The sequence below is a fragment of the Poeciliopsis prolifica genome, unplaced genomic scaffold (genome assembly GCF_027474105.1).
Source record: "Poeciliopsis prolifica strain line A6 unplaced genomic scaffold, Auburn_PproV2 SCAFFOLD044, whole genome shotgun sequence".
Taxonomy (NCBI): Eukaryota; Metazoa; Chordata; class Actinopteri; order Cyprinodontiformes; family Poeciliidae; genus Poeciliopsis; species Poeciliopsis prolifica.
The window spans coordinates 1,184,281-1,206,712 of NW_026562419.1; the positions used below are offsets into that span (position 1 = coordinate 1,184,281).

At 38.0% G+C, this 22,432-nt stretch overlaps 1 protein-coding gene and 4 pseudogenes across 1 annotated transcript; all 5 read right to left on the minus strand.

The window, feature by feature from the left end:
- Nucleotides 1-1,653: 1,653 nt before the first annotated feature.
- Nucleotides 1,654-2,226, minus strand: LOC129376762 (E3 ubiquitin-protein ligase TRIM47-like). The gene has a single exon (XM_055056333.1). The coding sequence runs from the start codon at nt 2,224-2,226 to the stop codon at nt 1,654-1,656; it is 573 nt and encodes a 190-aa protein (XP_054912308.1).
- A 1,653-nt stretch (nt 2,227-3,879) lies between these two features.
- On the minus strand, nt 3,880-5,655 carry LOC129376753 (tripartite motif-containing protein 16-like; annotated as a pseudogene).
- Nucleotides 5,656-6,919: 1,264 nt separating this feature from the next.
- On the minus strand, nt 6,920-9,555 carry LOC129376754 (tripartite motif-containing protein 16-like; annotated as a pseudogene).
- A 1,628-nt stretch (nt 9,556-11,183) lies between these two features.
- On the minus strand, nt 11,184-12,881 carry LOC129376756 (tripartite motif-containing protein 16-like; annotated as a pseudogene).
- Nucleotides 12,882-15,837: 2,956 nt separating this feature from the next.
- LOC129376758 (tripartite motif-containing protein 16-like) lies at nt 15,838-18,202 on the minus strand (annotated as a pseudogene).
- Between the last annotated feature and the right edge of the window lie 4,230 nt (nt 18,203-22,432).

The window sequence follows — 22,432 nt, forward strand, 5'->3', positions numbered from 1 at the left end:
GTCAGTACTGTCCAGAATTAAACACAATTGATGACCTGGACTTATGTTCATTAAGTTTGATTTTTTTTTTAATATCACATGTTTTGGTAAACCTTTTATTTCTGGCAGCATGTCAGGCTTTAATAAAATCCAGGAGATTACAGTTTTTCTCATGATTGTTTCATATGAAGTGAAACATTTTAGCTTTATTAGCAGCATAAATTCTTCCGACAAGAGGTCCGACCACATTCTAAGTTAATTAGCTCTGTCCAACAAACAATGACTGATGTCCTGATCAATAATCATCATTTAATCTGTAGATAACCACATTTTCCTTCAGCTCATCTCAATTTCACTGACATTTTGTCAGAGAAACAATAAATGTGAATCAAAATCCTCCTGGTAGTCTCCGTGGCGGACCAGAAACAGGAAGACACAAATGATCAGCATACAAGATGACAAAGTAGCTTTATTTCTGAGCAGTGAAGAAATAACAATGAACTCTCAGCCACAATGATGGAGCTGGAAGAGACTTAAACTAGAATGCACATGTTAACCAAATGGACCTCAGATCACTGATGACTATTTCAGCTTAATCAACTCAGCATAGGGTCCGGCATGATGGTCATCTGGACAAATCCAACTCCAGCATATAGCGGCTGAGTGAATCTGGTCTGGACTCTGTGCAGGAGAGTCATGGTTTCAGAGACGCTGTAGAAACACAGAATACCTGCTCTGTGGTCCAGATACACTCCTAATCTGGAGGAAACTGGATCTGGTACTGGAGTATAAACATAGTTGTGAAGAAAATCAAATCTGTTTTTGTCACAATAGAATGCCCAAGACATGTTATTATATCCAAACACACACATCTGAATAATCACCTCTGCCCATATATTTGTATGAAACTGCTACATAAACTTCTTCTCTCATCTCCACCTCCCAGTAACAACGTTCAGGAAGACTTTTTCTGCTCAGGACCTGATACCAACAATCAAATCTGTCAGGAAGATCAGGATAAGACTGTTCTTCATCCACTACTGTGACTTTTCTGTTCCCCTCAGAAAATAACAGATTCCTGTGAGCTGTATTTGGATCTAGAGTGATATCTGTTGAATATTTCAAGAATTCAGCTCTGGTCTTTGGTTCTGGTCTTGACAGTAACATCCACATCAGTAATTGCCAGTTGAATGTTTGTCCCTGTGTCTCTCAGGACATCCTGTAGTTTGTCTCTGAGCTCTGACACAGCTGCTGTCACGTCCTCAAAGTGTCTCAGAGGACGGATGTTGATGCTGGATGATCCTGTAGACTCACTGAGTGCTGGCAGTGAGGGGTAGTTGAGGAGAAACTGGTTGTGATCCTCTGTGTGAGAGCTGCTCCAGCTCAGCGTCTTTCCTCTTCAGCTCAGTGATCTCCTGCTGCAGCTTCTCCTGAACATCTTTGACTCGACTCACTTCAGTTTCCTGCTGGGATCTGATCTGCTGCTTCACATCAGAGCTTCTTTCCTGGAGGAGACGGATCAGCTCAGTGAAGATCTTCTCACTGTCCTCCACTGCTTTATCAGCAGAGACATTGATGGCCTCCACCTCCTGTTGAAGCAGCTTCACATCTTTCTCTTGGTCCTGGATTCTCTGATGGATTTGTTGTCGACTCTCCTGGAGCTTCTTCTGCTTCTCATCTTTCTGCTGCAGCTGGGACTGTTTCATGGCCTTTATGTTCCTCCATAGTGCAGAGATAACAGATCTGCTGATCAGTACGACAGAAGATCTTCATCACCTCATCATGACGAGAGCAGATGTTCTCTTGGAGCTTGTTGGTGGGTTTGACCAGCTTGTGTTTCTTTAGTCCAGGAACATCATAGTGAGGTTGGAGATGATTCTTACAGTAAGAAGCTGGACAGGATAAACAGGACTTGACAGCTTTCATTTTCCTCCCAGTGCAGACATCACAGGCCACATCATCAGGTCCAGCATAGCAGTGATCAGCAGGAGCAGCGTGGAGTCCAGTCTTCTTCAGATCCTCCAACTCAGCTAACATGATTTTCACCAGGATCGGTCTTGGTATGAAACCTTTCCTGCACTGAGGGCAGCTGCAGATTTTCCTCTGATCTTCTTCATACCAGTAGAGTTTAATACAATTCATACAGTAACTGTGTCCACAGGGAATAGTCACCGGGTCCTTCAGTAGGTCCAAACAGATGGAACAAGAATATTTACCTGAATCTATCTTATTTCCTCTTTGAGCCATTTCACTTCACGATACTGAATGTCTTTTCCTTCTGTAAATATGTACAAACAGAAGCTATACACCAGTTTTTTTACTTACTCATCTGCAGCAGTTTGTCTCATCAGCTTAGTGATTCCACTGATACTAAAGCTTTGAGACGGGTGAAACAGCGAAGCAGGAAATGAAGCAGCTGAGCTGAACTCTGTGTTCAACAGAGGGGAGGAGCTTCACAGTATTTGTTGCAAACACTCTAAATCCTTCAGACTGCTGATGCATTTCTCTCTTCACTTCCTATTTTTAAACTTTTTAGTTCAGACTCCCACTTTGCTTCCAGTTGATCGTAATCAGTGTTACATTCATTTCTATATTCATATGATATCAATTTGTGTGAGTACACTTACCAACTCTTGTAGAATAATCCATGTGCATTAAATATATGCTGGTAAATTATTTACTTGGGAAAGTAAATAATCGATCCAGAATTCATATTCATATGAGGACTTCGAACTCTATTAAACATCTTTCTGTTACGTAAAGAGAAAATAAGCAAAGGCAGAACTTATCATTTTTGAGAGATTTTGACAGATGTGGTGATGTTACTGGTTTTCTGACAAACCTTGAACAACACGACATATAAAACACAAATATACAATCCTGAATAAATGTTTTAATTTTTATGTGTCCAGGTGTTGTCCACCTCTCACAAGTCAAATCTCAGCAAATATCTTCAGGATTTTCTTTCCCATGCAGAATCATATGGGAGACATTTTAAAGGAAAAAATGTTTATTTGCAAAAGCACATAAAATGATGAAGAATTATTAAACATTCTTCTTCTTCCATGGTTTGTGAGCAGTGGCTGGGAGGAGGCTATTGAGAATAAGCTGCTTACTGGTGAAGGAGGCCATCTAGTGTGAGGGGAGATGAATCAAGTTTGTGGAGTGAGAAAGTGGAACTTGAGAGGGTCCAATGCCATTTTACCAGGTACAGCTTTAAGGAGCAGGATTGTGCAATCAAACAAGTCCACTCATTCCTTTGTCATTAACTCCTGGGCCCAGTCAGTTTTGGGGATGGCCTCTTAGGGGTTTAACAGAAGGTCACCAACAATTATGTGCACTGAAATTGGGATGGTCAGAGTTGGCCTCAAGTGTGGTTGAGATCCTCTGTTAGAAGGATCCCAAGTGATCACATCATGCACAGTTTTAAGGAGTGGGACCAGCAGATTGAAAAAAGTCAACTTATATTTTCATATCCCACTAAAACAACATATTTTTCAAGTCTTTTTTCACTGTTTAACATCTCAAGTCAGATAACATTGTGTTATTCTACCAGTCACTGCATTTATTCAATGTTTTCAAGAGCCATTACTATTCAGGATTAAAAACAACTGCTCTTCATTGTTATAATTATTTTAAAAATGCATTTTGTATATTCTTCTAATTGGATTGATGTTTTTCCTGTACAAACATGAAACATGTTAACTTTATTGTAGTAATATTAAGTAGAGCAGAATCCTCCTGTCAAGAGGTGCTGAAAGCATCTCAAATGTCAAGTTAATAAAATAGTCAAGTTGAGCCAGAATGTGATGTTTGTTCAATAGAATAATGATGATGATGATTACAATTTCCATCAGCTCACCTGTACATGCATCTGAACAACATCGGTCTGAAATGGCAGTTCTAAGCAGCATTGATTGAGACTAAAGAATCTGAAACTAAAAGGTATATCAAATGCAGGGACATTTGATCACTGCTGACTATTTAGGTTTATTGAACTCAACAGAGCATCCATCATCTAAAAGCCAAACTCCAGCATGTAGCGGCTGAATGAATCTGGTCTGGACTCTGTGGATCAGAGTCATGGTTTCAGAGACTCTGTAGAAACACAGAATACCTGCTCTGTGGTCCAGATACACTCCTAGTCTGGAGGAAACTGGACCTGGAACCGGAGTTGCAACGTTGTCGTGATAAAATGTGTAACTGTTTTTGTCACAAGATAATGCCCAAGATTTGTCATCAAGTCCAAATGAACATTCATTTGATCTTTCTGCTTTGATGATGTTCTTGTATGAAACTGCTATGTGAACTGTTGCTTTCCGCTCCACTCCACCTCCCAGTAACAACGTCCAGTCAGACTCTCTCTACTCAGGACCTGAGCATAATAAGTGAATCTGTCTGGATGATCAGGATACGACTCTTGTTGTTCCATTCTAGTTACTTTTCTGTTCCCATCAGATAACAACAACCTACTGTGTGCTGTGTTAGGATCCAGAGTGACTTCTCTTGAATATTTTAAGAATCCAGATCTGCTCTTTGGTTCTGGTACTAAAACATTCTTATCTTTTATTTTCAGTGACATCTTTTTGGATGGTTCTCTCAGGACGTCCTGTACGATGTCTCTGAGCTCTGACACAGCTGCTGTCACGTCCTCAAAGTGTCTCAGAGGACGAACAATGATCCTGGATGATCCTGTAGACTCACTGAGTGCTGGCAGTGAGGGGTAGTTGAGGAGAAACTGGGTGTGATCCTCTGTGTGTGAGAACTGCTCCAGCTCAGCGTCTTTCCTCTTCAGCTCAGTGATCTCCTGCTGCAGCTTCTCCTGAACATCTTTGACTCGACTCACTTCAGTTTCCTGCTGGGATCTGATCTGCTGCTTCACATCAGAGCTTTTTTTCTGGAGGAGACGGATCAGCTCAGTGAAGATCTTCTCACTGTCCTCCACTGCTTTATCAGCAGAGACATTGATGGCCTCCACCTCCTGTTGAAGCAGCTTCACATCTTTCTCTTGGTCCTGGATTCTCTGATGGATTTGTTGTCGACTCTCCTGGAGCTTCTTCTGCTTCTCAGCTCTTTCTGCTGCAGCTGGGACTGTTTCATGATCTTTATGTTCTCATTAAGCAGAGATAACAGATACTCGCTGATCAGTACGACAGAAGATCTTCATCACCTCATCATGATGAGAGCAGTAGTTTTCATGAAGATTCTTGCAGGGATTCACCAACATGTGTTTCTTCAGTCCAGGGACATCATAGTGAGATTTGAGATGATTCTCACAATAAGAAATCATACAGACCAGGCAGGACTTGACAGCTTTAAATTTCTTCCCAGTGCAGACATCACAGGCCACATCTTCAGGTCCAGCATAGCAGTGATCAGCTGGAGCAGCGTGAAGTCCAGTCTTCTTCAGATCCTCTGCCAACTCTGATACACAATGTTTTTCACCAGGATAGGTCTTGGTATGAAACCTTTCCTACATTGAGGGCAGCTCGGGATTTTCACCTGATCCTGTCCATCCCAGTGGTCTTTAATGCAGTTCATACAGAAGCTGTGTCCACAGGGAATAGTCACCGGGTCCTTCAGTAGATCCAGACAAACGGAACAGGAAAATTTTTCTGAATCCGTCTGATTTCCTCTGTGAGCCATTTCACTTCTCAACAACACTGAATGTCTGAAGTTTCTTTTCCTCCAGTAGATATGTCTCACAAGAGACAAACACCAACTTGTTGCTGCTCTACAGCAGCTTGTGTTCTGAGCTCAAGGATCCTATTGATACTAAAGCTTTCAGATGAGTTAAACGGGAAAACCAGAAATGAAGCAGCAGAGCTGAACTCTGTTTAATAAAAGGGAGCTTCGCAGCAGTTTTCTGCTTGGGAGGGATTTCTTTAGGCTTCAACTTGCAGTTAAATTCGTCACTTCATGTTGAGCTTTTGAAATATTTTAATTCAGACTGAAATTGGCCTCCGTTTAACCATATTTAATGTTCCATTTGTTTTTCATGCATCTTAGCTCCCACCATTTACACTGACTGTAACCAGTGTTAATATTATTCATCTGAGTGAATACATTTAACAGCTCATTTGAAAATCTCAGCAGTGGGATTATCCTTGTTGGTGGAGAACATCTTTGCAAACAATATCATGGTTTGTGAAACTTATGGCCCCAAACATTACGACATCTTGGATCCTCTCAAACCAATTATCTTCCTCAGGAGATCAGACAGTTAAACAAGAAATTGCCTGTTCAAAACGAAAGCATCACAATTCAAAAAATAAGTTTAGCACAAGTAAAGCTAACTAAAGTTGATTTAGGCAAGAGCCTTTAAATTATTAGTATAAGTGATTCACATATAGTAGTCAAAATTTTATACTACCCAGAGGCTGCAAATGTTCTACATTTAATCTTGACCTGTTTTTCTGTTTGCTCTGTACTATTTAAACAGCAATGAAATGTGGAAAAACAAGAGAAAGACGAATGATTCTGTCTTATAGCATGTCAACATAATATTGACTTCCACTGTTCATTTATGTGGTTAAAGTTGTTTATTTGAGTAAATGACAGGTATGTTTGTAACCTTTTCTTAATTAAGAATGGTTTGAAGATGTCTATTTTAAGCTAATTACGCATTCAATAAGTCCACTATCATTGTAGCAGCAGTTTTTTTTCTTTAGTATGATGTGCTTCAATTCCTCATAATCCTTCATCAAAAGATGTTTGTTTGAGACACATGGCTCATGCAATTTATGTAGCATAGTGTCAGTGAATCGATGATTGATCTCATTGGTCTACTGAAGACATCTGAGGACGTGTAATCACCTGAATTACTTAAACCTGGCTCAACATATGTGAAGCAGCCCTCTAATCTCTGAGCAATGAAGAAATGACAAAGAAACTGAACGTAAAATACACATTCTAACCAGCTGGATCAAATCGTTGCTGCCTATTTAGGTTTACTGAACTCAACAGAGACTCCATCATTATAAACTCCAACTCCAGCATGTAGCGGCTGAATGAATCCGGTCTGGACTCTGTGGAGGAGAGTCATTGTTCCAGAAATGCTGTAAAAAGACAGAATACCTGCTCTGTGATCCAGATATACTCCGATTCTGGAGGAAACTGGACCTGGTACTGGAGTTTCAATGTGTCGGGGCCAATTATGTTAAATTTTGTGAATTATAATTTGTAACAATTTAGTTTTCTTTTTTGGGTAGTTAAAATATATTTAAGTTGATTTAGAATCGACATTTGTAATATTTTTTGTATTTGGAATTGTTTAGAGTAAGACTATGTTAATTGTTAGACCCTCCCATTAATTTGAGTAATTAAAAACACACCGGGTGCTGGGTGCAGGAGAAAATTTGTTTGGTAAATGTCTGGTGTGTTGAGGGGAGGCTGAAAATGATTTTTTGACCACTTTTCAGGAGCATTTTGTTGGACACCTTTTTGAGATTAATTTTCATTTTGACTATGTTTTAAGACACTTTAATTATGTATTTTTTTGTCACTATTTTTTCAAAGAAATAAATTATAATTTTTACAAACATTAAAGAAGTGCATTCAAATCACCGCCTCTTAACACCCACAGCCTTGGATGGAAATTTTAATTTTTGGAAAATAGAAGGTCGTGACACAATGCTGTGATGAACAGTGTACCCATTGTTGAAACAAATCAAAGACCCAAGATTTGTCATTCAATCCAAATAAACATTCATTTGTTCTTCCGACTCTACTGATGTTCTTGTATGAAACTGCTACAGCAACTCCTTCCCCGCTCCACTCCACCTCCTAGTAACAACGTCCAGTCAGACTCTCTCTATTCAGGACCTGAGGGATATCACTAAATCTGTCTGGATGATCAGAATAAAGCACTTCTTCTTCTAGTTGCTTGTCTGTTTTTTGTTCTTGCTTTTTCACTTCTTGTTTTGTCTTTTTTTTCTACATCTTCTACTCCGTCTATTTCATGTTCTTCATCTTCTTGGTCTTCGTGGTCTTCTTCATCCAAAGTTGATATTTTATTGTGATCCTCAGATAATAACAGCTCTCTGTGTACTGTGTTAGGATCCAGAGTGATTTTCTCTGAATATTTTAAGAATCCAGCTCTGCTCTTTGGTTCTCTTTCTGGTTCTGACAGCAATACATCCACATCAGAAATTGCCAATGAGATGTTTCTCCATGAGCTCTCAGAATGTCCTGTAGCTTGTCTCTGAGCTCTGACACAGCTGCTGTCACGTCCTCAAAGTGTCTCAGAGGACGGATGTTGATCCTAGATGATCCTGTAGACTCACTGAGTGCTGGCAGTGAGGGGTAGTTGAGGAGAAACTGGGTGTGATCCTCTGTGTGTGAGAGCTGCTCCAGCTCAGCGTCTTTCCTCTTCAGCTCAGTGATCTCCTGCTGCAGCTTCTCCTGAACATCTTTGACTCGACTCACTTCAGTTTCCTGCTGGGATCTGATCTGCTGCTTCACATCAGAGCTTCTTTCCTGGAGGAGACGGATCAGCTCAGTGAAGATCTTCTCACTGTCCTCCACTGCTTTATCAGCAGAGACATTGGGCCTCCACCTCCTGTTGAAGCAGCTTCACATCTTTCTCTTGGTCCTGGATTCTCTGATGGATTTGTTGTCGACTCTCCTGGAGCTTCTTCTGCTTCTCAGCTCTTTCTGCTGCAGCTGGGAGTGTTCATGATCTTTATGTTCATTCATTAAGCAGAGATAACAGATACTCTGCTGATCAGTACGACAGAAGATTTTCATCACCTCATCATGATGAGGGCAGATGTTCTGCTGAAGATTCTTGCAGGGATTCACCAACATGTGTTTCTTCAGTCCAGGGACATCATAGTGAGATTTGAGGTGATTCTCACAATAAGAAATCATACAGACCAGGCAGGACTTGACAGCTTTAATATTCCTCCCAGTGCAGACATCACAGGCCACATCTTCAGGTCCAGCATAGCAATGATCAGCAGGAGCAGCGTGAAGTCCAGTCTTCTTCAGATCCTCTGCCAACTCTGATAACACAATGTTTTTCACCAGGATAGGTCTTGGTATGAAACCTTTCCTACATTGAGGGCAGCTCGGGATTTTCACCTGATCCTGTCCATCCCAGTGGTCTTTAATGCAGTTCATACAGAAGCTGTGTCCACAGGGAATAGTCACCGGGTCCTTCAGTAGATCCAGACAAACGGAACAGGAAAATTTTTCTGAATCCATGTGATTTCCTCTGTGAGCCATTTCACTTCTCAACAACACTTAATGTCTGAAGTTTCTTTTCCTCCAGTAGATATGTCTCACAAGAAGACAAACACCAACTTGTTGCTGATCTACAGCAGCTTGTGTTCTGAGCTCAAGGATCCTATTGATACTAAAGCTTTCAGATGAGTTAAACGGGAAAAACCAGAAATGAAGCAGCAGAGCTGAACTCTGTTGAATAAAAGGGAGGAGCTTCGCAGCAGTTTTCTGCTTGGGAGGGATTTCTTTAGGCTTCAACTTGCAGTTAAATTTGTCACTTCATGTTGAGCTTTTGAAATATTTCAATTCAGACTGAAATTGGCCTCCGTTTAACCATATTTAATGTTCCATTTGTTTTTCATGCATCTTAGCTCCCACCATTTACACTGACTGTAACCAGTGTTAATATTATTCATCTATGTGAACCATTTACTAACTCTGCAATAGTAAGTGTTTGTTCCACAGTAAAGATTTGTACACTTTGAGCAAGTTTTGACATTAGAGAATTGAATTGACAAAAAAAAAAATGTTGCTTAGGTAAGAGTCAAATTAACCAAACGTGCATGTTTCATTCTGAAAATTCAGTCAAACATTTTGGTTCATTTGAACCACCCCGTAGTAGCTACTGGATTATGTCACGGTTTGTGAAACCGACAGTACCTAACATTATTACATCTTGACTGTGTTCTTGACAGATCAATGCTGCCCTGGTTTATGTGCCTGGACCAGACTATACTTTACCAGCTGAGTTCATAATTGATAGATACTATAAGACACAACACTACTTTAGGGAAAACCTGGTTTTTCTAACGTGGGATTTTAACAGATGTAAAGTTTCCACTTTTCTTCCAAACCTTAAAATATGTAATCTCCAACAAAGACATAAAATAATGGATAAATGTTTTAATTTTACATATTCAGGTGTTGTCCACCACTCAACCAGTTAGACCACAATGCAATTAATTATTTTACCAAAATATGGTTGTACAGTATGTTTCTTCACAGAAAGTAGAGCTGTTTCAATTTATAATTATTCAAGTCGTTCAAATATTCACTTCAGTAACCATTCTGGAAACAGTGATACAACAACAAAGTTTCATATGTTTGTGAATAATACAATACAATATTTAGAAATAGTAACCAAGCCATGGTTTATAAATAAGCTCCTTAATTCATGTATTAGTCCTGGTCCAATAACCTTTACCCTGGTTTTTCTGCCTTATACTGCCATCTAGTGTTCATTTACAAGTACTAGACAAAACCCATGATAAATAATGCTCATTTTTATTTATTTATTTATATTTTTTACTCTTTACAGTAATTAAAATAGACAAGAAAAGATCAGCTCTGCTTTTACTTCATTTCTTCATTATTTTCACACTAACAAGTTTTGTTTAGCATAAATAACTGTTTTTCTTGATGTGATGAATGTCTCACAGTGTCAAATTCTTAAACAATGTAACACAGACTGATAGTTTCTTACATGCTGGAAAATAAAATAACATAAGGTAATTGTTAAATGTCTGTGGTAAATTAGATCTGAGGACAAAAAACAGGATTTTCTAAACTGCACCTTTGCAGTGTTATAAATTACCTACCATTCGTTACAGTTGTAATTTGCAGAATAAAACTGTTAGTTTTACACAAATAGATAATCAAAATGATCATGAGGATCATGAGGATGATGATGGTGCTTACAGTTCTCACCAAAACACTTTTGAATTTGCTGTGTGGATTTTAACAACCATTTGCTCTGATAAAGTAATAAATGTAGATGTGATTAGCTTAGGTGAATCAAAATCCTTCAAAGCAGTTATAGTCACCATGGCTGAACAGAAAGCAGAAGGGGCAGCACCGAAACAAACAACAAAATCAACAAAACAACAAACAAGATGAGAAAGTAGCTCCAGAAAGACAGCTGATTTCTGAGCATTGAAGAACGACAACAATGATGGAGACTAAAGAGACAGAAACTAAGATACACATTTTAACCATCTGACTATTTAGGTTTCATCAACTCAGCAGAGGACTTGTCATTACAGAGTCCAACTCCAGCATATAGAGGCTCAGTGAATCTGGTCTGGACTCTGTGGATCAGAGTCATGGTTTCAGAGACGCTGTAGAAGGAAAGAATACCTGCTCTGTGGTCCAGGTACACTCCCAGTCTGGAGGACACTGGACCTGGTACTGGAGTTTTAGTGTTGTTATGCAAAAATGCAGAAATGTTTCTGTCACATCGCAAAGACCAAGATTTGTCATTGAATCCAAATAAACATTCCTTTGACCATCCTGCTCTGCTGATGCTCTTGTATGAAACTGCTACATCAACTACACCTCCTCTCATCTCCACCTCCCAATAACAACGTCCAGTCAGACTCTCTCTGCTCTGCTCAGAACCTGAAAACAGTCACTGAATCTGTCTGGACGGTGAGGATAAGAATGCTGTCTGTCACCCACAATTACTTTTCTGTTCCCCTCAGACAATAACAAATTTATATTTACTGTATTTGGATCCAGAGCGATTTCGGTTGAATATTGTAAGATTCCAGCTCTGGTCTTTGGTTCTGGTCTAAACAGCAATACATCCACATCAGTGACTGCCAGTTCAATGTTTCTCCATGAGTCTCTCAGGACGTCCTTCAGTTTGTCTCTGAGCTCTGACACAGCTGCTGTCACGTCCTCAAAGTGTCTCAGAGGACGGATGTTGATGCTGGATGATCCTGTAGACTCACTGAGTGCTGGCAGTGAGGGGTAGTTGAGGAGAAACTGGGTGTGATCCTCTGTGTGTGAGAGCTGCTCCAGCTCAGCGTCTTTCCTCTTCAGCTCAGTGATCTCCTGCTGCAGCTTCTCCTGAACATCTTTGACTCGACTCACTTCAGTTTCCTGCTGGGATCTGATCTGCTGCTTCACATCAGAGCTTCTTTCCTGGAGGAGACGGATCAGCTCAGTGAAGATCTTCTCACTGTCCTCCACTGCTTTATCAGCAGAGACATTGATGGCCTCCACCTCCTGTTGAAGCAGCTTCACATCTTTCTCTCTTTCCAGGAGTCTTTGCTTGATTTGTTGTCGACTCTCCTGGAGCTTCTTCTGCTTCTTATCTCTTTCTGCTGCAACTGTGACTGTTTCATGTCCTTTATGTTCGTCCATAGTGCAGAGATAACAGATACACTTCTGATCAGTGCGACAGAAAATTTCCATCACCTCTTCATGATGAGAGCAAATGGTCTGCTGGAGGTTCTTGGAAGGATTCACTAGTTTGTGCTTCTGTAATGGTGGATCATCATAGTGAGGTTGGAGGTGATTCTTACAATAAGAAGCTGAACAAGATAAGCAGGACTTGACAGCTTTCATTTTCCTACCAGTGCAGACATCACAAGCCACATCTTCAGGTCTAATATAGCGGTGATCAGCTTGAGCAGCTTGGAGTCCGGTCTTCTTCAGATCCTCCACCAAATCAGCTAACATGACGTTTTCTCCAGAGCAGGCTTTGGTATGAACTCCTTCCTGCACTGAGGGCAGCTGTGGATTCTCCTCTGATCTTGTCCATCCCAGTGGCATTTAATACAATTCATACAGTAACTGTGCCCACAGGGAATAGTCACCGGATCCTTCAGTAGATCCAAACAGATGGAACAGGAGAACTTCACAGAATCCATTTGATATCCTGGCTGCTCCATTGCAGCTCTGAATACCAGTGAGAGTCTCTGAAGTTTAATTTCTTACAAAGAAACCAAATGAGTCACTCCAGAAGCCAAATCCACTTAACTTGTCACCTCTTGCCTTTTGCTGCACAGAGATCATAACAATCACAAAGATTTCTCACCTGTTAGAAAGTAGGAACAAAGAAATCTTTTTAAACAACTGAACAGTGGTGGAAACGCTAAACGGACTCCACTTCAGGAAAAGAAGTTGTTTGCTTTTCCGGCTCTCCCATAGACTAGATCCTGGAGTCGGGAAGGGATCTGGACCTCCCCAATCTTGGAAAATCCTCCCCGACCTCCCCAAAAGAAAAAAAAAAAGATTAAATAAAGTCTGCCTTTAAACAGGCTCAATATAAAAAGGCAAAAGAAACAAAGAACGAAATAAATTTTTCATTCATCTTAGAAAATAAGAATACATTTTTACGTTCCCCCATTAGATCAATGGTTCCTCCCAACGTGTAGGAGGACCAACAGCAGCACTGAAGGCACAGGCTCCCCTAGAGCCGCTGAAGGGAGGAGCTAACTGTGGCCTTTCAGCACAAATAAAAAACCCTCCAGTTAGTAAATACTTAAAGCAAAAGACATGTAACATTTTATTTACATTCACTGCTCAATAAGAAGAAATAGATTAACAATGAAGATCAGACTGCAGTTTATTCCATTACTTTGGCTGAATCTTGATAAACTGCTTTGGGATGTCATGGAAATCAGAACTAGCAAAACAGGCTACATTGCTTTGTATAGACTTAAGCTTTTTTTTTTGTCAAAGGTAGTAAACATCTCATTTATATTTATCCCTTTAACTCTTACTTTAATGAGAAGAGTTTGAAACGTTAGGGAGGAGCTGAGGATTTACCGACAGCTCTGCATTTGAGCCGAGAACAGACAAAAAAAAACAGAATTCATTGCAATTATATCACAATAAACTGAAAAACTGCAAAGAGCAGGTTTTATTAAATCATATTATTGAAACTTGTTAAGTTGCTTTATTTTTAAACCTTTTTTAGTTTTGTCATGTCCTGGATGACTACAGGTAGATAGAAATTAATATCTGAGAAGTATCATAACTTAAACATAACACTTAAAGCACTAGGGTTTATATAGAAAAATATTCTGATTTTGTGGTTTTAAAGGCTCTACGTTAAAGACAGTGAGAAATAAAGGCATGGCAATCTTTACAGTGACACTGAAAATACCAGAAATAAAATCTTAGATGCATTTTTTTCTCACAATGTCTTAGAAATTCAGTGGTTTTTCATAACATAGTTTTACACAAGTATAGCAGAAAATGTATCCATCCTCTTTAAACTAAAGATTTTTGTTTTTAATTATTTTAAAACCTAATAATAATAATTTTCTAAAATTTACGAATTTCTTATCTTAGACATAAAAATTTATTTGCTTTTTTTCATACAGCCATAATTAATAATAGAGGAAGTAGTGTTGCATGGGATTCATTAGTTAGTACTCCTAAATGCATGTATGCATCTTTTTATACAATTTTGACATTAGTGTAGATAAATTGGGCAGTTTTAGTTTTTTAAGAAAAACTCCTTTATTTTCACCATTTTGTGAAGTAAAAACTACTGTGAGTTGTGAGACAACTGCAGCAGTTGCACTTGTTATGCCTCATCTAATAATGGTAGACCTGTTGATCCTGTGGACTGTAATGAAACAGAAGGATAAAACCCCAGTGTTGGCCTCACTGCACTAGCTTCCTCTTACACACAGTATGAAATTTTAATTTACTTTTTCTTCTTAACCCTCTCAGGTTCAAATTACTTTAAAAGACTGACTAAGTTGTTGCAAACCTGCAACACCTGCCTGGAGAGGGTTAAATCACTCAACAGCCAATCCCATTCTATGTAATCTCAGCTCCTATCTTTCTACGCTCCAGTAAGAACCATGAGCTCCAGCTCACAACTGACTTTATTTATTCTAAAGTCTTGTCTTAACTTGCTGCAGCTCTCAGACTCTGGCTCAGTCTGATCTGCACAAACACATGGACTGTAAAGATTTGGGTTTTCTCTGAGTTGATTTGAGTTTTTCTGTTTATTTTGAGTTTCTGTGTTGTCTTGTCTTGCCTTGATTATTCCCACATGTCTCGTGATTATCCTTTGTGTATTTAACTCCACCTGTGTTCTTTGGTCCTGGTCGGGCCCCAGCTTCTAATCAGTATCTATTCTGTCTAGCTGCCATACTGTTGTCCATTCGTTTCTGCAGTTGCTACGGGCATTGAGCCCTGGCTTCCACTCAGCCGTACTGCCTGGTTGTTAGACAAATTTTGGATTGTGCTCCGGACTGTTTTTGGATTATTTTCATCATTAAACATTCGTCTGTCACTTGTACCTGGGTCTCCAGCTCTACACCGCACTTCAAGAAAGGGACATTTTAAATCTCTACTAAAGACACAATTTTATGTGCATTGTTCTTTACCAACCTTAGTCATTGTTGTTTTAGTCAGATTGTTTAATTTTCTTTTATATATTTTTATTACAAAACTGCCTCAGGTTATTGTATATTTTTGTTGTTTAGTTGGTAAAGCACTTATGGCAGCATGAGTGATTGGAAATGTGGTAAATAAATAAACTTGAAGCTGATCTAAGGTCACCTCTTCTGTTTGGTGTTGGTCTTTCATGTTCTCCATAGATTTGGCTTAATTAAGTGTCTTGTTTTTTAAGTAAGTTGCTCATTTGTGTTGGAAAATTTTTTGTAGCAGCTGCATAGTGTTTCTGCACTGGAATGTATTTATGACTTTGTGTTGCCATGAAAGATGTGGCTGAGTCAGAATTGCCTTTCAGGAGGCTGAATAATAGTGAAGTAATAAGTAACCATGAGTAAACAGTTCTTTTTTCTTTTTTTTATTAAACATCCATCCTCAATTCATCTTCAACTTTCAATATTCTAGTAGCAATGAGCAGAGTTAAAATGTTCAACATTTCTTTTCGTATAAGAAAACATGACCCAGTAAATTCAATATGTTTTGTGATCAAAACAAAATTAAAGAAGTTATTTTCATAAAACATTTAAAAAGAAATCAAAAGCAAACATAAGGATCAGCTAAGCAAAACAATAAACTGTTAATAATTCATTAGTTTCTGAAATGATTCATGTGTTAAACAATCATCCAATCCACATCTGATTAAAACACAATAACACAGAGTCGAATTACATTTTTATCTTTAAACTTTACACAATGCTTACAGACCTTCTCTCCCAGATTTGTGTTAATATGATAATCAAGTTCAGAAACAGAGGACAAGGAAGATATATAAACATTTACATGAAAATCTTTCCAGTTTCTACGATTTGAGTCGCAGAAATGTTTTTTTTTTCCAGTTGAAACAAGTAAAAATTAAACCTTAACAGCATTCTTAAATACCAAAGTTCAAATCTTGAACATTTAGTGTCAAATCTTCCTGAATGACCTTAAGAAAGTTATTTACATCCCACATTAATCTTTTAGATCAGTGCAATACTTTCATCGGACTTTAAGTATTAATTTATCAATTAATTGATTTGATAAGGCCTCATAAACAGTGGACTCTTATGTCAATGATCAACAAATGCATCAATCTGATTAAAAATCAAATACATAATGTTTTTTATCAGTATGAAAATGAAGGGTAAATATTCTACTTATCCAATGAGCCTTAAAAATCAATTGTACATGATTGAATGATAAGGAATCACATTACTGCCAGAATTAAAATAACCTTGTAGCTTTGCAAATACTTAATTACCAAAAGTCTCTCTCAATACAAAAAAGGATGTTACACTAAATTAAAACCATATTTTAACAAAGTTGATTTCAGTTGTTCCTGTGTGTTTTTCTTAGTGTTTGGACATCATCCACTTTGTTTTATGGGCTGTGCATAAGATTGACATATCACTTTCATAAACATGAAGGAATTTTAATTAATGTTTGTGACGGTTGTCAGGTAGTGTCATTTGGTAAATAATTACATTTTAAGACAAAGTTCACAGTTACTGAACTTTTAATGCAACTTTGGATTGAAAGTGTCATTTTTTACCAAATAAAATAATTACAAAACCCAGCTTGCGTTGCTCTTGGTACTCTGTTTAACTCTAATGAGCTCAGCTGTGGTTCCGTAATCTAGAAGCCAAAGCCCGGCGTAGAGCGGCTGAGTGAATGTTGTCTGGACTCTGTGCAGGAGAGTCATTTTCTTAGAGATGCTGTAGAAACACAGAACACCCAATTTGTAATTGAGGTACACTCCTACTCTGGAGGAAACTGGACCTGATACTGGAGTTTTAATATTGTTGTAGGAATAGGAGTAACTATTTGCATCACAGTGCAAAGCCCAAGATCTGTTGTTGAGTCCAAATCCACATTTTCTGATGTACCCGCTCTGGAAATGTTTTGTATGCGACAGCAACTTCAATCTCTCCCCCCTTCCACTCAACCTCCCAGTAGCAATGTCCAGTCAGACTCTCTCTGCTCAGGACTTCACAAAAATAAGTGAATCTTTCTGGATGATCTTCATAAGGCTGCTGTTGCTTCATTAATGTTACTTTTCTGTTTCTATCTGATAACAACAGAAATTTGTTTGCTGTGTTTGGATCCAGAGTGAGTTCTTGTGAGTGTTTCAGAAAGTCAATTCTAGTCTTTGGTTCGGGTTCTGGCAGTAAAACATCAACTCTACTCACTGTCAGTGAAATGTTTGTTTTTATCTCTGTCAGTAGCTCTTCTAGAACACGTTTTGCATCTGACACAGCTACTGTCACGTCCTCAAAGTGTCTCAGAGGACGAACAATGATGCTGGATGAGGCTGTAGACTCACTGAGTGCTGGCAGTGAGGGGTAGTGGTAGAGAAACTGGTTGTGATCCTCTGTGTGTGAGAGCTGCTCCAGCTCAGCGTCTTTCCTCTTCAGCTCAGTGATCTCCTGCTGCAGCTTCTCCTGAAGATCTTTGACTCGACTCACTTCAGTTTCCTGCTGGGATCTGATCTGCTGCTTCACATCAGAGCTTCTTTCCTGGAGGAGACGGATCAGCTCAGTGAAGATCTTCTCACTGTCCTCCACTGCTTTATCAGCAGAGACATTGATGGCCTTCACCTCCTGTTGAAGCAGCTTCACATCTTTCTCTTGGTCCTGGATTCTTTGCTGGACTTTTCTTCTCTTTGCCTCAAGTTCCTTCTGCTTCTCAGCTCTTCCTGCTGTAACTTGAACTGTTTCATGGCCTTTATGATCATCCATTAAGCAGAGATAACAAAACACTTCTGATCAGTTTGACAGAAGATCTTCATCACCTCATCATGACGAGAGCAGATGTGTTCCTCAAGTGTCTTGGATGGATTTACCAGCTTGTGTTTCTTCAATTGAGCAACATCATGATGAGGTTGGAGGTGATTTTCACAGTAAGAAACCAAACAAACCAGACAGGACTTGACAGCTTTCATCTTCTTTCCTGTACAAATGTCACAGATCACATTTTCATGTCCAGTATAGCAGTGATCAGCTGGAGCGTGTTTGAGTTCAATCTTCTTTGTATTCACCAACTGTTCTGGCATGGTGTTTTTCTTCAAGGCAGTCCTCAGTGTTGAAGTTTTCCTGCAATAAAGGCAGCTGTGGATTCCCTTCTGATCTTTTCCTTCCCCTAAGTCTTTAATACAGTTCATGCAGTAGCTGTGTCCACAGAAAATAGTCACTGGATCCTTCAGTAGATCCAGACAGATGCAACAGGAGACTTGAGAATCCATCTGAAGTCCTTTGTGTGCCATATCCCACTTCAACAAAAAGTTGTTAAAACATTAATTGCCTCTACAACACATAAAGCTACCTGCGTGCAGAAAAATACAAGGTTCTCTTTCAAAAAACAGAAGCATTCAGTCCTGTGACTTTTCAAGTTCTGCTGTTCAGCTCTGTGAATCCGTTAACCTACTTTTTAGTTGGGAGGAACCACTGCAGAGATTTATAATTATGTTATCAGGTATCAGTATTTATGAGTACATAACAAGCACACCCTTTGAACTTTTACAGCATGTTTTGACCACATATAAACCTGCAAAAATATAACTTGGATCATGTGACAAATGTGATGAAGAAAACACGTCTCATCTAAACATTCACAGAATGTTAATACAGTTTTCCAACTTAATTGGATGTTTGCCAGTGGAAAATAATAAGAACTTTAACTTCAACAAATCTTTAGTGGTTGAAGTCAAAGACAGCAAAACAGACTGCAAAAACCAACACTTTTTTCAGGCCGGAGATTTTTTCCAATTCACTTCTTTTATAGAAAGCATGATTAAAACAGTGTAATTTTGACAGCTAGTAATGCTTACAAACAATGAAGATGTAAACCTATACTGATACCAGAATGAGTGTGTATGTGTTTGGACTCATGTGTTGTTGAGATTAGAAAAAGAAAATAAGTCCTTGATTTGAGTGTATTTAAAAAAATATTTGGGGTACTCCTCATCTGTCTTTCTTCTCAATGAGAAGAGATGGAGGTTTAATCTTATATGATTGGGTATTCTGCAATTTATTGTCCTCAAAGTACAAACTGAAGAAACAAGCTCCTGTATCTATTGTTCTACTTCAGTACAATTTTTGTAATGTAGAGTTATAGCCTTTCTTTGCATGTATCGAATGAAAGAGCTTGGATGAAAACAGACTTCCACTGGACCTTGTCCCAAATGCTTCAGTATTCTATGCATTACTTTATACACTTTCTTTTAAATTACACTGTTGTACAAGGTCCTTAATAGCTATGATTAGCTACCCTGCAAAAACACAATATCTTACCAAGTATTTTTGGTCTAGTTTCTTGTGCAAATATCTTAGTATACTTGAAACAAGACAGAACCGACTTACACGTAACTTCAGCTAGAAATAAAAGCTTGTTTTAAGTAAATAATTCCTTGATAGAGATAAAAAATACTAGTTCCATTGGTATATAATTTCACTTATAACAATACACAATAATCTGCAAATGGAAGAAGTGCTTTTTTTATATTAAGGAATTATTTACTTAAAACAATACCTATTTCTGCTTAAAAGTTACTTAAAGGTTTTTTTTTCTTTTTTTAATGCACTACAATTGTTGCACTAAAAACTAGACCAAAAATACTTGGTAACATTTTGTGGATTTGCAGTGTAAATACTGCAAATGTTAAAAGTCAATTAACTACAAAAAAACTGATTTTAGGCATGAACTCAAGAAGAATCAAAACGTGAATCAGAAAACTGTTCAATTCAACCAAGTTGCTGCCTTGTTTTTACATGCAGAAAATAGCTTACATTAAAGGTGGAAATGGTTTTTTGTTTCTTTATTCTTGTCTGTCCAGCTTTTTTAACAGAGTTTGTATATTTTCAATGTCCAGTGTAAATTACAGATGTCTCCAAATCATGAGGAAGTGGAGCCTTAAGGTGTTTTCCCCTCTGCAGGAAGCTGATACTAAAAGATATGACAGCAGTAATATGTTTTTATAGTTAAAAACACAACAGTATACAGCGATGTCAGCAAGACTTTCATTTCACAGTTTAATTAATCTTTTCTCAAAACAAATAAGGGATTCATCATTTCACCCAGATCCCAGCGATCATACACATTTTCACCTCGACACACATAAACATTACAGCTTATTGTGAGATTAAAACATGTCATTAGAAAACACTGATGTTCTCACGCTTCCTTCATGTGAAAACTTGACTCATTTTCTCAAAGGCATCTCAGGAAGAAACGTTCTACCAAAAATGATCTAATGTAAATATTTCAGTTATTACTGTGTTGTAACTGAGTTAAAGGAACATGAAGCTCAGTATCTGCTTTTCGGAAAAATTAGATCAATTTCCTTCAAAATTGGGAATTTTGTCACTTTATGTAAATGAAAATTTGTTTCAATCAATAATAATGAGGCTTGAAATGAAGTAAACACACACGCACACATACACACCCATCCACACACCCAAAAAAACAGGGCCCAGTAAGTAAAGCCACCTGATTCAATCTGCTTGGGAAAAATTCAGTTCAGCTCCATCTTATCTTTGATCGCTACGTTGCATGGTCCAACATCAATAAAACCTGAACACTGCCTGTCAATAAAACTTTATCTGTGATTTAAAGAGAACTGGCCTCAAGGTTTCAATGGGAAGTTTAGAAAGATGCGAGTTGCTTCTCTGCTTTTGGTTTTCTGTCAGTGAGACAGAAAACGCAGAAAAAAGTGGCAAAAACAAAAAAAATAATAATCAGTCCAGCTCTGATTTTTGGACAATTTACAGCAAATTTAAATGCAAATGCAGATGATATTAACTATTGCTGCATACGTACTTTTACTATTAAGTATTAGGGCTGCACTAAGAAAAAGTAAAAAATTTAATTATGAGGAAAAAAAGCATTAATAATGTGAGAATAAAGTTGAATTCTGAATTAAGTCAGAATAATGAGAATATAAACTAAAATTATGAGAATAGTCATATGAGAAAAGTTATAATAATATGAAATTAAAGTGATATTTAAAAAATAGTTGCAATATTATGACTTTTTCTGGTAATACCACAATTTCATTCTCATATTATTCTGACTCATTTGCATAATTTCATTATTTATTTTCTCAACTTGGCCCTAATACTTTCAATATTTTCTTTCAATTCTAGATTTATGTTTTTTGTAAGTTTTCAGTTATCTTAATGCACCACTTAGGAGTTTATCTGCAAGACTGAATAAATTTAGAACATTTTTTTACAGTTTGAAAAAGTAAAACATTGTCATCAAAGATTTTTATGAACTGAACAGATTTCCTCTCAATTTTGACTCAGGTGTTAGCAGGACAAACAACTGAAGGCTCCTCTTGGTTTGGTATAAAGCAAAGAGAAAAGAATTAAGACCACTGGGTTCATAGCAGGCATAGAAGGTCAAAGGTCAAGTCGCCAATCCAGAGTTTGGCTGAAGTTTTTCTCCAAGGTAACAACAGCTCAGAAAGATGGACTTGTTAGTATCTCAATAACAAAAGTTGATGCAATTTTACAGCCCAGTGATAAGTAGAGTAATCTGGGACTGTTGATAACAACCTGAGCTCATCAGAAACTTTTACTACCAAACTTCAGATACATATTTCTGATTGAAATAAACTAAAACATTTGACTGCAGACATCTTGATGCAGCTGAAAATCTGTTTGCATCAGCAAAAGTCTGATTTTTCTTCTTTTTTTTTTTTTTTTTTTGCAATTGTGCCTTGACACACCTGATTCAAATCACTTTGGGCTTTATCAGGAGTTTGTAAAACAAAGTGTGGGTCAGGGGCCATTTTTTCAAGTCAAGACTGGTAACAATTTGGCCAATAAACAGAAAGTAAAAATTTTAAAATTTTAGGTTTTTATTTTAAAAGGTAGCACTCCAAAGCCCTATTTATGTTTTGGATCTTTAATGATATACAATCCATAAAAATATTTTTAAATATTTTTAAAAATCTAATTTTTGCAACTTTAATTTAATGAATTTTGAGGTGAATCATTTGGACACCACTGGACCAGTACATGTAATGTTCAGATGCTTCCCATTT